The 18,328-nt window shown below is 42.4% G+C and overlaps 2 protein-coding genes across 3 annotated transcripts; one reads left to right on the top strand and one right to left on the bottom strand.

Annotated features, from left to right (window-relative positions):
* The first annotated feature begins 2,214 nt into the window (after nucleotides 1-2,214).
* Nucleotides 2,215-6,239, top strand: gpr137 (G protein-coupled receptor 137). The gene is made up of 8 exons (XM_062525147.1): nucleotides 2,215-2,329; nucleotides 2,954-3,861; nucleotides 3,951-4,000; nucleotides 4,097-4,328; nucleotides 4,553-4,702; nucleotides 4,912-5,040; nucleotides 5,124-5,233; nucleotides 5,546-6,239. The coding sequence occupies exons 2-8, from the start codon at nucleotides 3,487-3,489 to the stop codon at nucleotides 5,640-5,642; spliced, it is 1,143 nt and encodes a 380-aa protein (XP_062381131.1). The 5' UTR covers nucleotides 2,215-2,329; nucleotides 2,954-3,486; the 3' UTR covers nucleotides 5,643-6,239.
* A 172-nt stretch (nucleotides 6,240-6,411) lies between these two features.
* Nucleotides 6,412-13,014, bottom strand: syvn1 (synovial apoptosis inhibitor 1, synoviolin). 2 transcript variants are annotated; one of them, XM_062525146.1, is made up of 16 exons: nucleotides 12,924-13,014; nucleotides 11,859-12,003; nucleotides 11,467-11,559; nucleotides 11,204-11,356; nucleotides 11,064-11,112; nucleotides 10,642-10,745; nucleotides 10,388-10,514; nucleotides 10,210-10,309; nucleotides 9,934-9,999; nucleotides 9,654-9,770; nucleotides 9,295-9,452; nucleotides 8,911-9,060; nucleotides 8,653-8,796; nucleotides 7,901-8,084; nucleotides 7,685-7,791; nucleotides 6,412-7,270 (listed from the first exon to the last, which is right to left on the bottom strand). In XM_062525146.1, the coding sequence occupies exons 2-16, from the start codon at nucleotides 11,988-11,990 to the stop codon at nucleotides 7,074-7,076; spliced, it is 1,881 nt and encodes a 626-aa protein (XP_062381130.1). In that variant the 5' UTR covers nucleotides 11,991-12,003; nucleotides 12,924-13,014; the 3' UTR covers nucleotides 6,412-7,073. The 2 variants fall into 2 exon arrangements, with proteins under 2 accessions (XP_062381130.1, XP_062381129.1); XM_062525145.1 differs by having other exon boundaries at nucleotides 12,817-13,005.
* Nucleotides 13,015-18,328: the final 5,314 nt, after the last annotated feature.

Here is an 18,328-nt window from a genome sequence, read left to right as displayed (position 1 = left end):
TACGCCCAGGAACCAGACCATTTCTACAGGTCAATCATTTATAGAAAGGTATGTGATTGCCACCTTTCTTCCTGAAGTCAATGTCTTTCTTTTTTAGTTTTGTTGACGTTCAGGGAGAGGTTGTTGTTGTGGCACCATACAGTCAAGTCTCTCACTTCTTTTCTGTAGGAGGCCTCGTTGTTATTGCTAATGAGGCCAAGCACTGTAGTATCATCTGTAAACTCGATCATGCTGTTGTTTTCATGCTTTGCCACACAGTCATGAGTGAACAAACTGTATAGAGGACTGAGGCAAGAGCCTTGTGGCATATGACATACTGTAGGTGTTATCATTGTCCAGGTGAGCTATAGCAGTGTGCAAGGCGATTGAGATGGCATCATCCACGGACCTGTTGTGCTTGTATGCAAACTGAAGTTGATCCAGGAAAGCAGGGACGTGTGTGTTGATGTAGGCTGCAACCAGTCTCTCCAGGCACTAAAAAAATGTTAGGGTGATGGGCGTATTTAGCTCTTCTGGAAGCGAGGCTGGTGTGTCCTTAATTAGAGGTGATGGCGTTTTATAGTCCATGATCGTCTACAGTCCTCTCCACAGGCAACGGGGGTCACAGTCGCTGAGGTCATTCTTCAAATTTCTTCCATACTGTTTTTTTTTTGCCGCTTTTATTTCCCTTATTGCGTAGCCTACCTTGAGGTATATACAGTACATACAATAATGCTTTTAAGACAGGTAGGCTAGCCCAAGTTTAGACCTTATTTTAGACATTTGAAGTCATTTCAATCGCCCAGGTCTTTTTAAATGTGGACATGTTTTTAAATGTTGAATTAATTAACTCTCTGGCATCAAATAGCCTGTAACCTACCCGACAGTCATATATATTTGTGTTACCATGCTGCCTCAAAACAGTCAAACACTTTCAGTTCTATTTTAGCTGGAAGCCTGTGCTCAGATTAGATCATTTGACTTCACTTTTACTTGGTACTTGGTGACAGCAGACAAAATCACCTCTTTGGTGGCAGCCAACACCCAGACCCTGATCTTATCACAGGTACAGGTTTAGGTTCCACCATGGTGAGGTGCTGAACAAAGACACGTGGTGGTGGTAGAAGTAGTGATATTTCACAGGTGTTGCAGACACTATATTGATACTATTTATTTCTTACACATTTCCAAGAGTCTCTCTATGCCTGAAAAGAGAAAAATAATAGTAACATTGTGTGTCAGAGTGACATTTTTTGTTGATACAACTAATATATAGCCTTCCTGTTATTAAAGTCCCTTGCAAGAGAGCTGATCCATGACTATGGATGACTCAACATCAAACCAAGTGGGACCATGGGGAGAGCTGCAGTGAAACATCACCTGTCCCAGTATGACCTGTGTGAACAAAGATGTTGGACTGACCATTTGCTTTAAGAAATATTCCCACGCATTGTTTCTTGTTTAAATGAAGTCTATCTTCTGGCAAATGTGCCTCATCATGGATGGATGGTGTTTGACTCACTCTCTTGGATCTGGAGATCAGCTGAGCATTTTGTCCCACTGGCAATGGCCGATGGAAGCTCAGACCCGAATGTAAAGTGACTGAGACATATTGCATGGATTTGGTTTTACGACATAATCCGCTGTCCTACAATTAGTATAATGTTACAGGTAGCAAATATTATTCATAAATAATTCATTATTACTTTAATCATATAATTCCCAACATGTCATAGGCTAGTAATTTCCTGTTAAACTTACATTGCATTGATTCTTTGTGTGTAGCCTAGTCCATGTTGTCAACAGAAAGGCAATTTAAGACAATTCCCCTCTCCTGAGCTATTGAAGAAGTGAGCATCAAATGAGTAAATGAGTTGAGCATCAAATGAGAGCTACAGTAGCCTAGTACTATACAATTTCTCCATTATCACAAAATAGCCTACTATCATATTTATTTGGTATATAATAAGACCTATACACAAATGCTGGCTATGTAGGCTATAGGCCTAGTGCAAAGCACAAAGGAAAATTGCTATTGTAGGCTTTAATAATAAATAAATAAATAACGTTGATACAAAGTACATCATAGTTCCTTATCCTTCACTATTTTGAGTTGGTAGACTGCAGTGCATAAATAGACATGTGGTAGTCAGTCATACTTTATCCACGCTCACATGATTCCAACCTTAGACCTACTGGTTTGTTTATGATGCACACGTGAGTGACTTCCTACACCGCTAGTGGCAGTAGTCAGCTTAAAGTGGAATCCACCTACCACTAACAAGATATGAAACAGAAGTTTGGATAGTACACAATGAAAATCCCTAGAAGTACAAGCACACTCCGAGAGGTAAGATTATAGTTTGGAATGCCGTTTTCAACAACTGTAATGTTAAGGTCGAAGTGGTCTTCATTAAAGCCCAATGATTTTAGGGATGCCTTGTGTCAATTTAGTCTTCAACGTTAAACTACAAAAGCTAACTGGCTATGTTGTTCCGTGCTAACTAGTGGGCACAATATTATGAGGTCGTTTTGTAAGATAAACTGCATTGTTAGCGTTGTGTTCACATTGAGTAATATAAGCAACGTTACAGATGACAGATAAAACGAGAGAACGACATTCCAGTGTCTTGTTTTGGGAATACATTGTAGCAGTCCCAGAACAACGATGTCGCAAACACTGTCAAATCCAAATCAGTTAGCTTGTTAGCTAGCATAGGAAACAGGTCGACTCATCAGTGTAATGCTCTGCTAATACTGTCAATCCAGTAATTAGATAATTCAGATAGCTGTCGATTGTGCACTGCGATTGTCGAGTATTTGTATTTATCCAACTACTACTTACATAATCACAGAACAGGAAGTACCTACCCAGTTATCCGAGTTCGCATATCGAAAGTACACTGTGTAACCAGCTACTGTATGTCCAGAATGGATAATATGGATTTTCCCCCTTTTCTTTTCTTCTTTGAAGGACATGGACTTCAGGTGCTTTGAGTGTGTTCCTGGATCATAGGACAAGGGAATTGCATATTTGAGTGGATTGTTTTGTTTTTGGTTTGTTTGTTTTATTGATTGTTTGTTTGTTTGTTTGTTTGTTTTGGACTATGGGAAATTACAGACCTATAGCACTGTTCTTAAATTATGTTTACACATCAAGAGTTGTAGGGAAGCATTTTATTACAACGCAATAACAACGTAACACATTACAACAATAGCATTCATCATTGCTGAGTATGCATTAGTTGGTTCTGTTTACCATATTCCTTAGACAAAGTCTTAAACTGACTCACTCTCTTTCTGTGAACACTGGTTATGTAGAGCTAAATCATTTTAGCATTTGATAGAACTGAAAAGGGTCTTTCATTATTTATTAAGGTTACTTATCTCTATAAAGCTGTGATCTCTCTCTTCTAATCAAACAGTAGGCTATCAACTTAATTTCTACCTCAGACTCTCTTATCCACCAGAACTCCCTTAGTCTCAGTACACCAACTGTAGAGCAAAATGGAAAACCATGCTTCAACTACTGTTTCGCCCAACTCGTCCTTCGACCCTTATCCTATTAAGCCTGCTATGGCCCCATCCGTGCAGTTGGGGTTTACCACACTGTACACCTGCCTGTACGGAGGTCTCTTCATAATAGTGTATGTCCAGCTCTGGCTCCTTTTGCGATACCGCCATAAGCGCTGGAGCTACCAGAGCGTTTTCCTCTTTTTATGCCTCTTCTGGGCAGCCCTGCGCACCACACTTTTTTCCTTCTATTTTAGTAATGCTTTAGCAGCCAATCACCTGCCCACCCCAGTCTACTGGCTGCTTTACTGCTGCCCCGTATGCTTGCAGTTCTTCACCCTAAGTCTCATCAACCTGTACTTCACACAGGTAAGTGATATCTGGAATATTCATGTACAATGTTGTCTTGAGAGACTTTAGTTGGCGCTAAACTCACATGAGACCATTGTGTTGTACAGCTCGTGCTGAAAGTGAGGGGGAAGTACAGCTACGAACCAAGCAAAGGACTGTAAGTTCTCCACATTGAAGTGAAAATAACAGATTCCTTTGCATGAAGGAAAGCCCCAGTTTGAATTGAAGCATGACGACCTGTTTACTCACACAGGTATGCCGCTCGCTGTGCCTATGCTGGCATGAGTGCGCTTTTCCTCTGTGTGAACGTGGTGTGTGCCGCCCTCGGAGAGCGTTGGGCGGCCGGCGACAAGACCTGGACACTGGTGCTCGTGCGGGTCCTGGTCAATGACTTGCTCTTCATCGTGGAGGCCATCTGTCTGGCCGCCAGTCTGCTTATCCTGACCCGCCTCTCTCCCTCGACCAGTCTCAGCTTGCACAATAGGGTAATGCACGACTTGGGCCAAACTATTCATCCCTGGGAATGAACATGATACAATAGGATGAACCCTGTTCCAAGCCCAAGTGTTATTTTTGGAAGCTGCAAAGAACTTGTGTTCTATGTCCACCAATGTTTAATTGAATGTGTTTGTTGACATTTTGTTTTCCATTTATGGAGCATGTTGTACAATGGAGCAAATAAAGACAAATGTTTTCCTAATTTCTCCAGGGGACATCGGTATGCCAGACTGCTGTACAGGGAGCAGGAGTGATTTTGTTGTTCTCTAGTAGGGCTTGCTACAATCTCGCAGTGCTCATGCTGTCCAAGAATCACAAAGTGGAATCCTTTGACTTTGATTGGTACAACGTCTCAGACCAGGTACATGAATCCATTGCTCACCCAGCTGCAGAGCTGAACAATTAAAATATTCTTTTAGCCTAGATGTACTGTATGGTCCTGTATATTGGCACACTGTTTATGTTGTACTCTTTTTTTTTTATTCTACTGGGTAAATTAGTCTTGAGTATTCTTTCACCCTGGTGCTGTTCATGGTGATCATGTCTGCTTATTGTCTGAATGGATCACAGGCTGACCTACGCAGCGAGCTTGGCGATACGGGGTACCTGGTGTTTGGCGCAATTCTCTTTATCTGGGAGCTGCTCCCCACCAGTTTGCTCATTCTCATATTCAGAGTTCGCCAGCCTTCACAGGAAGTGGTGAGTATACGTCACCTGTTTACTGCCATTGTGGTAACGGTGTCAGTTGGTACAAGTTCCCAGTTTTGATTGTGTTGTTGCAGAATTATACTCCAGCTATCAGCAGTCAAGGCCCACGTTCCTACTTCTTTGATGACCCTCGGAGGATGGACGATGACCCAGGTGTCCATTGGGGCCTCAATCCCCATAGCAGGTAAAAAAAGATTATAGCCTACTTATCCATGACAGCCAATTTACATCATTTTGACATTTTAAGGAAACTGTAGTTTAGTAATTAACAGTCGCTAAATACATTTTTGTTTAATGTGTGAAATAATTTAGCCAAATGACAACATGCCAAATCAGATATTCAGTAAAGAGGATGACTGTTTGATACATAGTGTAAGTGAGTAAGTCTGAGGAGAACATCGTAAATCTTAAGCCACTGTTGACAGTGTTGGACTTGGATCATTTTGATACACAGGCCTAATCAATTGAATGTTCTTTTCTGATCTGCTCTGTCTAGCTGGTTTGGCACAAGTGAGACTGCGCCCCTTCTCTTTGCCAATCCCAATGACCAGACCAACCAGCACCACTCTCTCTACTCCACTCCCCAGAACTGACCAGCGGACACAAAATATTCTAGGGTTTCCAAGACCTCCGTCAAGGGGGAGTATTTGCACTCAAATTCTTCAGGCACTTCTCTGAGACTACTTGCACCTTCACATTCCAACCAGACCACTATTCTGTCAAAGACCATCAGAGACACCTGAGATTTCTCTTGATGAGATGAGGTCATCTGGGATCCAGTAGCTCGCTGGTCTATATTAAAGCTATAGGGAACCAAAAACTGACAGTTTTACCCCTCTCAAATGTCAGTCAGTCTTAGTTCTTGTGGATAAAAGGGTAAGTGTCTGTAGAACGTTAATCATTCCTCAAGTCACGACATAAGATGTGTAACTAAAGTTGTATGTATTTTTTATTAATACTTCAACCTGTAAAGATTGTTCTCTAAATTATTTTCCTATGACCCTTACTTTTAAATACGTATTTTAGATATAAAAAATATATATTCTTTGATTCCAGGGGGGATAAATGAAAGGGAACAAGGATTGATCAGGCATATGGTTGCTGTGTATTAATATTTGTTAATATGTTGCTCAATTTAAAAAGGGAACTTGTAAAAGATGGCATTAATATATAAAATACCATTAAACCATTTTGTCTTGTACTTATTTTTAGAGTTCTTAATACTGGATGTCTGGTTATGTATAGTAGTTGTCCATGTAGGTGATTCACTGGTTTTAGCACTGAGCTTCCTGAATTGGCTGTTACATTTGCAAAAACACAAATGTTTCTACAAATGCAGAAACTACATTGCTTTTGCGATCATTGATGTCAAGCAAAGTTTAATTTGAATTATTTACTCTTCAGTATGTACAGATGCTTCTAATAGTCTTTATACAGTATGTACAAGTTAAATTAGTCCTCCTCACACGGCACGTCTCATTCTCACCACACAGAAAATGCACTTCCCCAGAGTGGGCTGGGAACACACTGAAGATATAAACAAACACCCTTAGGCCAAATTTAAGGACACAATGGCTGTAGCTAAAACCAACTCTTCCCAATGTGCTGCAGCTGTAACATATACTAAACAAGAAAAAGATATCCAAATTTGATCAAATTTGAAACAAAGCATACTGAAAAAAAAAATCCTACCCAAATTTAATCGATTCAACAGTAAAAGCAAGATGTCGGCCAACGTCGGCCGCAGAGTATTGGTTCACCCTACACAGTAAGTAGAGCCCACGGTTCATGATTCGTTCCTAAACGCACAACGTTCCATGAGCAGAAAGTAGTGCTGCACACATACACAACACTGTGTCCCCATGTATGCGATGTTAAAGAATGGGTAAGGGCACATCGGGTCTCCTCCTCGTCAAGTCTGGCCGTGTGACTTTGCCCAGCATGAGGAGGGAGACATAAGATGAATTCAGCTGACTGAAGTCTTTTGTTAAAAGTGATCATCATCCAGCATGGTTGAGCGGGCATCAGTGGTCAGGGGGTGGAGTGGTCTCCAGCTTGCGGAGGCGTCTCCGCCTGAGCTCCGCCGCGTTGGGCTCTCCGTCGTCGTTCTCCTCCTCTGCCTCTGCCGCCGCCGCCGCTGCCTCTGCTTCCTCCTCCTTCTTCTCCTCCGCTGTGGTGGAGTCTGGTTGAGAGAATCCCGTCGCCCCCAAAACTGGCTCAGCTGTTTCAACGGGCAAGAGGAGAAACGTGTTGGGTTTCAATGAATTTAAACGTGACATTTTTAATAGTCTGAGGCACCTGAAATACCCATCGGATAATTGTCAGTTGACTTTGTAATGGCGCGTGATTTAACAGGTTTTGCTTCTTGGTAAGTAAATTCAATGCTACGTGTCTGTGATTAAGCTACATCACATAAATAAAATGATTCAGACGGGCAACCAGTTTGTGTCCTTGATAGCTTATCTAAACACATGGCTGATGACACAGAAACCATATTACATCAAATAACTAATTTCAACCTTCAAACAATTGTAATTGAATTCCAATAGTATTTTGTGTCAGCACTCTACCACCTCTCTCCTGATGATGCACTCTTGGCTATGATTTCATTATTATTTGCTGATCTGTTACTCACGGCTTTGAGCTGGCGTCTCCTGGCTGGAGTTCTCCGTGGTGCTGTTGGTGTTGGAGGAAGTCGAGGGACCACTGGCTTCTCCAGCACTGGCTTCAGTCCGAGGGGGGCTGAGCAAACCGCAAAACACAAGCACACCCCACATTTATCCTCCACATTCACCCCTTCATAAATGTGCTCCATGACCTTTGACCTTTGGTGGGAAAAGCGCTAGCTTACCTGAGCGTGGCCACGGTGGTGAGGTAGTGGTGGATGTTGAGCATGGCGGCGTCCAGCAGCGTGTGGATGTTGTGGAGGCACTGCAGCCGCGCCTCCAGGCCCCGCCGGCCCTCCTGCTCCAGCTCCCTCAGCTCCGCGTCGGACATGCTGGACAGGGAGGCGGGCGGCGGAGGCATCGAGGACACTAAGCAGGGGAGTTGACGCGTCACAATTAAACACAGTTCAATAGCATAATGGGATTCTGAAATGGAACTCACAGGGGAGCTACACCAGGCACGTAACTGAAGCATTCCGTTCGCAACGCGTTAAATCCATTTTAGGAGACAGGTCTATTTTTTTTTTTTCAAATGTACGCGCCACTGTCGCATCTGGTGTAGCTACTTCCATTGATTATAGTGATTATTAACTGCTGCAGCACATGCTTTGCGAACGGAACGCTTCAGTTACACGCCTGGTGTAGTTCCCCTGTAAGGCTACATCCACACAGCTCTGTTTTCATTGGAATTCGAACACTTGTGTTTCATAGTACATTAATCTACTCGGGCGTTTTGGAGGTCCTGACATAGAATCATCATTCACCAACAACAAACACATCTATGGTAGTGTTGGTGATCTATGGTAGCTAGGACTGATGAAAACACAATATAAATAGCAACTTAACCATTTAGCTAGCACTATTTTCAAATTCAACTCAACATTACTGTACGGCACTCAGCATATGCCATAGATATGTCCTTTCCTCAGCAACTTACTGAAGGGAGGTGGTGGTGGCATGGGCAGCCACGGTGCAGAAGGGAATGGCGGGGGAGGGAAGTTGAACGGGAAACCTGGCATGGCACCTCCAGGGACAGAAGTGTTAGAGGCTTCTCCGTTAGGCTGGGCTGAGGTACTGCTCCCTGTAGAGAACACAAAAATATTCAAATAATTCACATCTGAAATTCATATGGTTTTCTGAGCCAGCTGGGAAGGTAGATGATGCTGACGTCTGAATGCACATCTGAACTTCTCACCTTGTGCCTGAGCTTGGGTGGTGCTGGCGCCAGTTGGGGGGGCATCCGCAGCAGCCTGAGCACCAGGTGCACCGGCAGGAGGGGCAGCCCCGGGAAACGGGCCCCAGAAAGGGAAGAGCCCCGGGGGGAAGTGAGGCATCATCCCTGGGGCTACCGTACCGAAGAGAGAACGCAGAGGAGAAGAGCATGAGGTTAGAGTCACAGAAAACCCTGGCAAGGTATAAAGCTGTAGGTGACATGGTGATGTGCTTACAATGAAGCCTGCTTTGCCCTCATTAGCTCATTAGCCAGTAGATTGACTCCAGGCAATGGGACTGAGTAGAAGAAAATCTTAACTCCCCTCTGAACAGTGTGTGTGTGTGTACATGTCTGGACTGCACTCACCGTTGCCGGGCACAGGGCCTTGTGCGTTGGCAGGTGGGGCGGGTGCCGGAGCCTGGGCAGGGGGCGGGGCGGGTGTCTGATTGGGCTGAGAGGCTCTCAGCACGTCCATGCGGCACGTAGGACAGGTCTGCTGTCTCTGGAACCAGGAGCGCAGGCAGCTGCACAGTCCCAGGAGGAGGGCACGGACATTAGCTCCAACTCAATGGTATCGGTCAGGAATCACTTTAATGACCACACAATGTCAAATGCTACGGGCAATGCAATTAGATGTAGAGGATATCCTACCCAGACCATCAGTTAGAAACACATAAATGCTCATATCACATTTCCCAGAGGCAGAATAATTGTGTCTGGGTCACCTGGAGTGGAAGATGTGGTTGCAGGGCAATTTCTTGGCTCCAGTCACCATCTCCTCTCGACAAATAATGCAGACATTATCCGAGGCCTGGAGATCTTCAGGTGTGGCATCAGGATAGCTGGTGAAGTGCCATAAAACCATGAGTCAATACATTGGTACTAAACAAAGAACCTTAATGTCTCTCCATACAACAGATGTGCTTGTGAAAGCTGACTTTAAACTCAAAAAGCAATGGGTTTGCTCCTAAAATCTTTATGGGTAAAATTCCTTGTGGTACTCACAGTGTGTTCATATTGCGGATGGCTCGCCGAGACATAATGGCATCAGTTACAGCTTTCTTGAATTGTCTGAAAGAGAAATAGGTCATTATTTGAGTGTACCTTCATGTCCATTTTTCAATAACAAGTCCATGCAAGCCAATATGATACAAATACAATTCTTTGAGAAAATCCAGTAAGTAGGAAAATCATGACTTAGAGACAGAAGTTGCCCCAATAAACAATAAATGACAAGTCACAAGCATATAATTTACGAACAAAGCTTAACAGGCGTCCTACCTCATAGCAAGATACATGGGACGAATGGCAAACAGAGGGAACGTATGCACTTTGATCATGATGGTCATGAATGCCATATACAGCAGCACCTTAATGAAACCTATGGGATAGAGGGTCATTGAATAACAGAGCACTTCGGATGGGTATGAGAGAAAAGGGAAACATAGGAGCCTCATACCTGTGAAGAGTTCGGTGTACAGCATATATACTGCCTTGTTATCCCAGGGATTCTCACTCTGGAGGTCAATTGTATGAAGTGTGTATTTGATGAAGGTTGTGAGAACCATGGTCATCAGAATTGCATACTGCACAGAGAAAAGCAGTGGATTATTAGGACAACATAATGGTAAAATTGTATCAATCATGGCGTGATTATGCATACATCCAATTTATTCCATTAAGTCTCTTTGTAACTACAATTTATATCCATACCTCGAATCCAAACACCAGCTGAACTGAGGCTCCCCTTGTGATGATGCTATGGCAAGCATGATTTACAAAAAGAAAGTCCAGTATCGCCAGTAACACCATGAGAGCTGCATCACATGACACACAAAAAAAGAGACAATGGTAAGCATGAGGAAAACCCCCATGTGTTAATTAAACAGCCTGTTGATTTAAAAACAAATTAATGAACAGTCCATCTAGCAGCAACAGGTGCACCATGGGTATTTGCATAGGGTTACAGATTGAAACACTGGCCGGATGAGATAAGTTTCACTTAAAACAGGAAGTAAAATCCTTATAACAGTGAAGACTGCTGACTGTCATCTCATGACTGTGCCTGAATGACTTGTGACTTGGTACCACTTTCACCAGATAAGAAAAAAATTATTGTGTCTCCAAATACTCACACAGCACCCTGAAGTGGAAGACCCAGGAAATATTTGGACTCCTCTCCATCTGGAATAAGAATTTAAATGCAGCAGGTTATTCCTATATTCTACACCTGAATTAAGGTATGAATGTCCCATTGATATTTGCGGTCACTCACAAAGTCAACTCTGTCTTCTGCCAACCAATGAAAGCACTTGAGGAATAGCAACAGTGTGAATAGGGCCACGAAACGAGGGGAGAAATCGTCCCTGAACACTGTGAAGGCTAGGCAGGTCTCAGTCACAGCATACCAGGAGCGCTCAATCAGGTGCTAAAACATGTGAAGAACAGGGGTGAACATGAGGAGCCACCAATAAAGAGCAGTGACGATGGGTAAAACATGACATGGAAACACAAGAGACACAAAAGTAGAGAATTTACCTCCATCTCAGCAGCCCGCAGCTGTCCAAAGAAGACTTTGCGCATAAATTTCCCCAACAGAAACACCAGCACAAATGCTTGGATGTACAATACCTGGTAGACAGACAACATTGCAAGTTCATAAAAACTTTGAAAACTATGTGAACAACAACAACTGATATCAACCAAAATCTTCATAGTGGTGCAGTCAGTCTATCAGTAGACACCTGACAAATTCATTTTGCCATATGATCACAGCTTTTATCTGGCTAAATAATGCAACCATGACCTCTTTTTTGCCAAGCATTATCAGCACTTTGGAGAATCACAGACATTACAACTCAAAGTCTATTTTAAAACTCTTGAAACTCACAACTCTACTTATGTAATACAGAGAAAGTGAAGTTACTTACAGCCATGCTGGGACTGCTTTTAGTGAGGTACACCACTGTGGGGTAGAACTGGTGTTTGAGAAGGTAGGCATGGGCCACCACCGCCCCTGTCAACACCATACTGGTGGCCGTAACCAGGGCTGCTCGCACCATCTTGTGCCAGGAGCTGTTATGAGTGGAACAAGTGGTTCTAAGCAATCATCATTTCATAATTTGCAATAACAAATCAATTATATACTCGGTATGAAGTGTGACAACCCCAATCTAATCTGGGTAATCTTCGATAATATTTTGGTTTAATTGCTTTTAATGAACTTATAATGAGGTGCAGAAAAACAAACAAGCAGTCCTGCTTTTCATTCCAAGAAAGCTGACACTTTTGCACGCCAGAAATATCAGCTGTTACTATATCACGCAAACATTTGTGGAGGATCTTTGTTTTTATGTAATGGTGGCTCGCTCAGCCGCTTTTAGGGCCGTTTCAGTTACATCTAGCAATTTGTGGACCCTGCCTCCTAGCTAAGGTTAGCAAGCTGCCTGTTCAAAGACGATAGCAACTCGTTGCCCATACAAGGAGAATAGACGTGTTCACCCAAGCTTTATTAAATAAACGTCGATCAAATTTAGCAATAGTCTCTTTCAAACCTGTATCAATTTCAGAAGCCACAACTGTAATGCATCTGAGGAAATAAGACGTCGCTATGCAAAATTAGCCATCTCTCTAGCTGTGGTTGACATCTAAAGTAACAATGCTAACATTAACGTTAACCCTGAACTGTATTCCATATGGGCGCATCTGAAACCCTAAGGGGGCAAACAATAGTATATCTACTAAAAGTATGTCCTCTCTTGTGACCACTATTTTGTTTCAACTAATACGACTAAAGTTCAGAGCTTTAAAAGAAGGAATGTGATTAGCCAAATCTATCCTAGCTGGATAAAATAGTCAGCTAGCCAGTGCTTTGGGAAACGGACTTACCGACTCTGTCGCTAACGCAGACTCTCCCAGACACAAAACCTCTTATTTAGAGAAAGTGCTACAGAAATGTTTTATGTCCTTTGTAAAATATACAAAATACCGCGTACCGGATATCCAAATCCTGCTCAACTGTCTATTAACGTTTATTTAAACCATCTCCACCTTTCGGATACGTGTTTATCTTTCGCTTGTTCGACAGAGCAGCCACCTCATTTCCGGGATGATCCAAGCATACAATCATAAGGGGTGGCGTTAATTACCAAGGTTCATCTTACTCGGATATTAATTTTAAGTAAGACCATTGCTTTACTCTACATACAACAGCCAATTCATATTTAGGATAATATTCGTGTTTTTTTATTTCCTGAAAATATATAATCAGATGTGACGCCGCCAGAACTATCCAAGTTAGTCTTGGGACCACCTTTTCAGAATGTATAATTCCTAGTGCCACGCAAGAACGTCAAATTATTAACCTCACTAAAGTGATTGATAGGCGCATATCTTCGATATTTGGTGTCTGAGACACCGTTTTTGCATTTAACCGTGATCATCAATCACAGACAATAAGAGAAAACAAGGCCACTACTAGTTGTGTCAAGTTGCATGAAAGTTCAAAGGTCTCATTTAATACCAAACACCACCACAAACAAGTCTGGTTATTAGGCTACCCCTTTCAAAATATAGACGACTCTAATTAAAACCATATAGTCGCTCAAACTTAGTTTTTCACTGTAAGAGTTCAACCAAAGATTTAGATTGGACCAACGTTGCATTGCTGCACCTACGCGGACCAATAGCATTTCATATGCGGTTTTTCATCCAATCACATTATGGCATGACAGCGTTCCACAAAGACATGAACATGTGTCCGTCAAAGCGGTGTTGAAACCTGTTGAAACTAGGCCGATTTTTAGTCACGATAACCTGTGCAGTTTATTTAAATGCGGTGAAGGAACTGACCCGGAATTGGGCCTTGAAATGCAGGTAAAATAATGATGTGTTACCTCGGCTTCATTGAATAGGCTATGAGGGCTCTCCTCAATGACTCTCCGAGAATAAAAATAAAGGTTGAATGAATGAATGATTGAATTAATGTGTAGGCCTACTGTAGTAGCCCACACATAACTATATGCACGTGTGCATGCGTGCGTGCGTGCGTGCGTGCGTGCGTGTGTGTGTGTGTGCGTGTGTGTGTGTGTGTGTGTGTGTGTGTGTTGTTTAGGCTACAGCCCACTAGAATGACAGCCTCAGAAAAGCTGTTCTCAGAAGTCTACTGGTCCTAAAAAGTTTTGATTGACACAAATACAAATGGATCTATATTATATGTTTCAAACAAAATAATTGTAAAAAAAATAGGCCTAACAATAAACACAGCACACACACACACACACACACACACACACACACACGCACACACACTTACACACACACTCACACACACACACACACACACACACACACACACACACACACACACACACACACACACACACACACACACACACACACACACACACACACACACATAGACCAATTAAGGCATCATTTCGCCAGATCCACCTAAATGTATTCCAATGAAGGCATCATTTTGCCAGATCATCACCACTAAAATGTCTCCCTGCGAGTCACAAAATCACACCAAGAGGCCATGTAGCCTACTTGTACTCTGCACAATGACTATAAAGTTGAATCCAATCAGTGACAGTGAGCTAACCCTTATTGGGTGTAATATTTATGGTCATTTTGAAGATGGGATTCCCCCAGTGAATGCCTCTGCTGATACAGTATCTGGACATTACTCCTCTATCAGCACAAAGGGTCGAACCCTGCACTGAAATAGAATGCTCATCCTTATCCTCATTTATGTGGGCCTATGGATATTCCCTCTTTAAAGTTGATTTTTTTTCTTTTCTTTTTTTTTAAAATGAACAGCCACTCAGAGTGCCTCTATCCTTAGAGATAGTTAGGGATATAGTTTGAGGCAACAAAAACAGTAACAAAGGTTAGTGATCCTCACTGTTGTATAAAGCATCCAAAAACCCACATTTGAGTAGAAGTGCATATGTGACATTTTTACTAATGGTTGCTGGTAGCTAGTGGATAAGGTGCTATTTTCAATGTGTCATTACAGTTTTTTTTTTATTGCTTTGACCTGGTTGAAGAAACTGGTGACCTCTCAGTCTTCATCATCACTCTCTCAGCAGAGCAAAAGACACCTCTTGCAAATGAGTTAACCCATTGTCATTGTTTTGACACACTTCCCGCACCCTTTTGCAAATCAGTTAACGCAGATGTCATTCAAGCAATCCAAACTCCATTGCTTTATGTGGTAACCAAACAGAAACTATATGTTCCCATCTCTTAGAAACTTCTTGCCCAGTATGAAATCACTGAAGCACCTGTTTGACACTGCTTCACACTTTTCAACTTGCATCAGTCTGCAGGCTTAAAAGGTGCCATGTTGGCCCCAGCCGTGGCGCAACTGGCTGGGGCACCTGCACCACACGCCGGCGACCCGGGTTCGATTCCCGCCCCGTGGTCCTTTCCGGATCCCACCCCGACTCTCTCACCCATTCGCTTCCTGTCTCTCTCTACTGTCCTGTCAAAATTAAAGGCACAAAAGCCCAAAAAATATACTTAAAAAAAAAATTAAAAAAAAGGTGCCATGTTGTGTGTTGTAACTTGCAAGCATGGATGGTCAAGGCAGATGAGAGTGAGAGTAAGAGATTTTTTTTTCTTTACAGTATTGTACAGAATTTTTATTTTTATTTTCCTTATGTCTTACACAGTGATGGATTTTACTGGATTTTTTTCTTTCATACGATATATGTGGTTTCTGTTGGAATATTTCATTTCTTAGCCACAATCTCTCTCTAAAAAAAAAGAATGAATACTGCATTCAATAACATTTTTCAGAATCATTGTATATGATTCTGGATCTATTTTTCGCAAGAAAGCAAATTGGCACTGATATGTAAGCTGCTGACCAGTAATGCAGCACTGATTCACATTGAGAGCTGAATTTTGTATTTTGATGCCCCTTGTCTAATGACTGATTGGAAGCGCTTATGCACTTGTGTGCAAGTTGTGTTGTTTGAGGGCAAAATTTGCTTTTGGTCCATATTTTAAATGTTTTGGAGGAGTTAGAGCCTTTTGCAGGCAAAATGAGTCATTTTGACCATTGGTGCCACTATTTAGGCCTTTGCGTTAAGAGTTTTGAAAAATGTTTTTTTGAGTCGAGTACTGCGTCAAAGCAATCAAAAAAAACTGTAAATGATAGTCATCAATTATCTTGCAGCAAGCTGCTCCACTCAGGACCGAAATGATACGCTTTGCTTTTAGCCAGGAGAGGGCAGTCTTGTGAAACTTTAAGAATGTTCTTGAAAAGTTAATAGAAATACCTGTACTCAATTGCATCGCCATGATTTAGTTTCTAGATGAATGAAAACCTTGACTCTTGAAAGGTTAGGGACTGTACTTTGTAAGTAACTGTAGACTAGTCTGCATAACTTAGGGTTTGGTATTTGAAAAGGATGATGATGGCTATGCAGTGATCCAATAGACATGCATTATTTCATAGAATACCCAAGCATTACATATGTACAGAAAAGATAAGCCTACACACACATTGTTTTCTGCTGTTGATGAGCTGTTGATGAGACGAGTGCTGCTGCTTGGTATTAAAACTGGCAGCCAGCAAAGGCATGTGTGGCATGTGAGATTGGTCAATTGCGTCACCCTAAATATATGATGGCGACACCCATGAATAGGGCCCCACAGGTCACATATGGGCCTGTCCCATTTCTCCCCACTTAAATCTTCCACTCAGTTTTGACTGTTCTCGACAGTAAAGTCCCCTGGACAAGGCAAGGGGGGGTGAAGATCTTTCCCTATGAAATGGGACATCGGGGGGTGAAGATCTTTCCCTATGAAATGGGACATCGCTATATGCAAATTTGTGTAGTGAACGTAGGGAACGTGCTCACCTACATCACGCGCAGCGCCGATGTGTTTACCAGTGAAATTACTGCTGCTGTTTTCATTCACCAAGATGCTGGTCACAGTGGTTGTATTGCCTGTTGCGTGGGCTGTGTTGGTTTATCTACAGTACGTCTGATTGAACCCTGGACAAGCCCGGGGTGGGAAGCACTTAGGAGATAATCATGAACATCTTCAGATAGCTTCGTAATATATATTTTTAACATTAGTGTTCAAAACTCGACAAACAGAAACAACTGTTCAAACTAACATGTTCCGACATATTTCGGAATTTTAACATGGTTATTTGTGAAAATATATAGTGGAGTTAGGTTTCACTTTTGCTTTCCAGCAATGTCTGCTATCTTGTTCATTTTATCCTCCACTTCGTTTTAAGCCTGCATCAGAGCCCACTACTATTTTAGGGTGGATTTTAAGGGGGAAACTTCCACTTGAATTTAAGGGGGCACTTCCACTTGCTCCCTAAAATAATGGGGCACCCTTACCCTAAACAGGAACACGCAAAACCTAGGGTTAGGACAAAAATCTAGGGGAAGATGAGAATTGGGACAGGCCCGTGTGATAGTCATGCTTTATAATCAGCATCTTTTTTCACAGAAAGATGCTTTAAATCTGTTGATGGTTATATCAAAATAACGGTGGTAGTGTAGAAGTTAAGGAGCTGGGCTAGCATACAGTAGTCTGAAAATGTGTGGGTTCAGTTAATACCCTTGAACAAGTCGCTCTTGAGTCAATGTAGTGCTTTGTAATAGAATTGACATAGGTTACTTTGGATGAAAAATAAATGAATACATGTACATTTTCTAACTCTCTGAGGTGGGCAGGGGGTCCCTTTCATGTCTGTGCCCAGGGGCCCAGTGGCTCATAATCCGTACATGATTGTGATGTCACAAGTCCCTTTCCCACATGAGCGAGACATCCGGATGTCAAACGGATATCAAACGGGTGGCTGTATGTGGGAACGCAAAACTCCGGTATTTTCTTACCCGGAACTCACCCTACTAGCCCCCTAGTACTACTTCTAGATGTTACCCGGGTGCGCTTAGGTGGGAACGCAGCCGGCACAGTTCTGGGTAAAGATGGGGGGCGTACCGATGACGTATAGAAATGCGCCCTTGCAGCCTGCTTGCTTGCAGCTTGCAGAGCGAGGCAGAAAGTACAAATTGCCATGGTAACAATAAACATTGCCCTACGAGTATGAACACAGACGAGAACACCGGAGTAGACTACAGAAAACAGTGACATTTTGGTGTGTAGAATTCTACGTACAATAAAAATTTAAACTGCAATCACGTTGTTGTGTTTGTTGCGGGACAGGCAGGATTATCCTTGCAAACGTGAATAGCTTGAAGTGTTGTCGATTAGCTTGCAACTAGCTGTTTATTACAGTGGTTAGCAATTAACAGCTAATAGTTAACGTCGCTGTTAATTAGCATTGTTGCTTTTTGTAAGAGTTGGGAAGGAGCCTCAGACCTCTGTGTGCTGTTTATATTTCCAGGTGTGTCATTAT

This window comes from Sardina pilchardus, chromosome 21, assembly GCF_963854185.1.
Source record: "Sardina pilchardus chromosome 21, fSarPil1.1, whole genome shotgun sequence".
Lineage (NCBI taxonomy): Eukaryota > Metazoa > Chordata > Actinopteri > Clupeiformes > Clupeidae > Sardina > Sardina pilchardus.
Note: the sequence above shows the minus strand (reverse complement) of the source record. Positions and strands in the feature narration are given on the sequence as shown.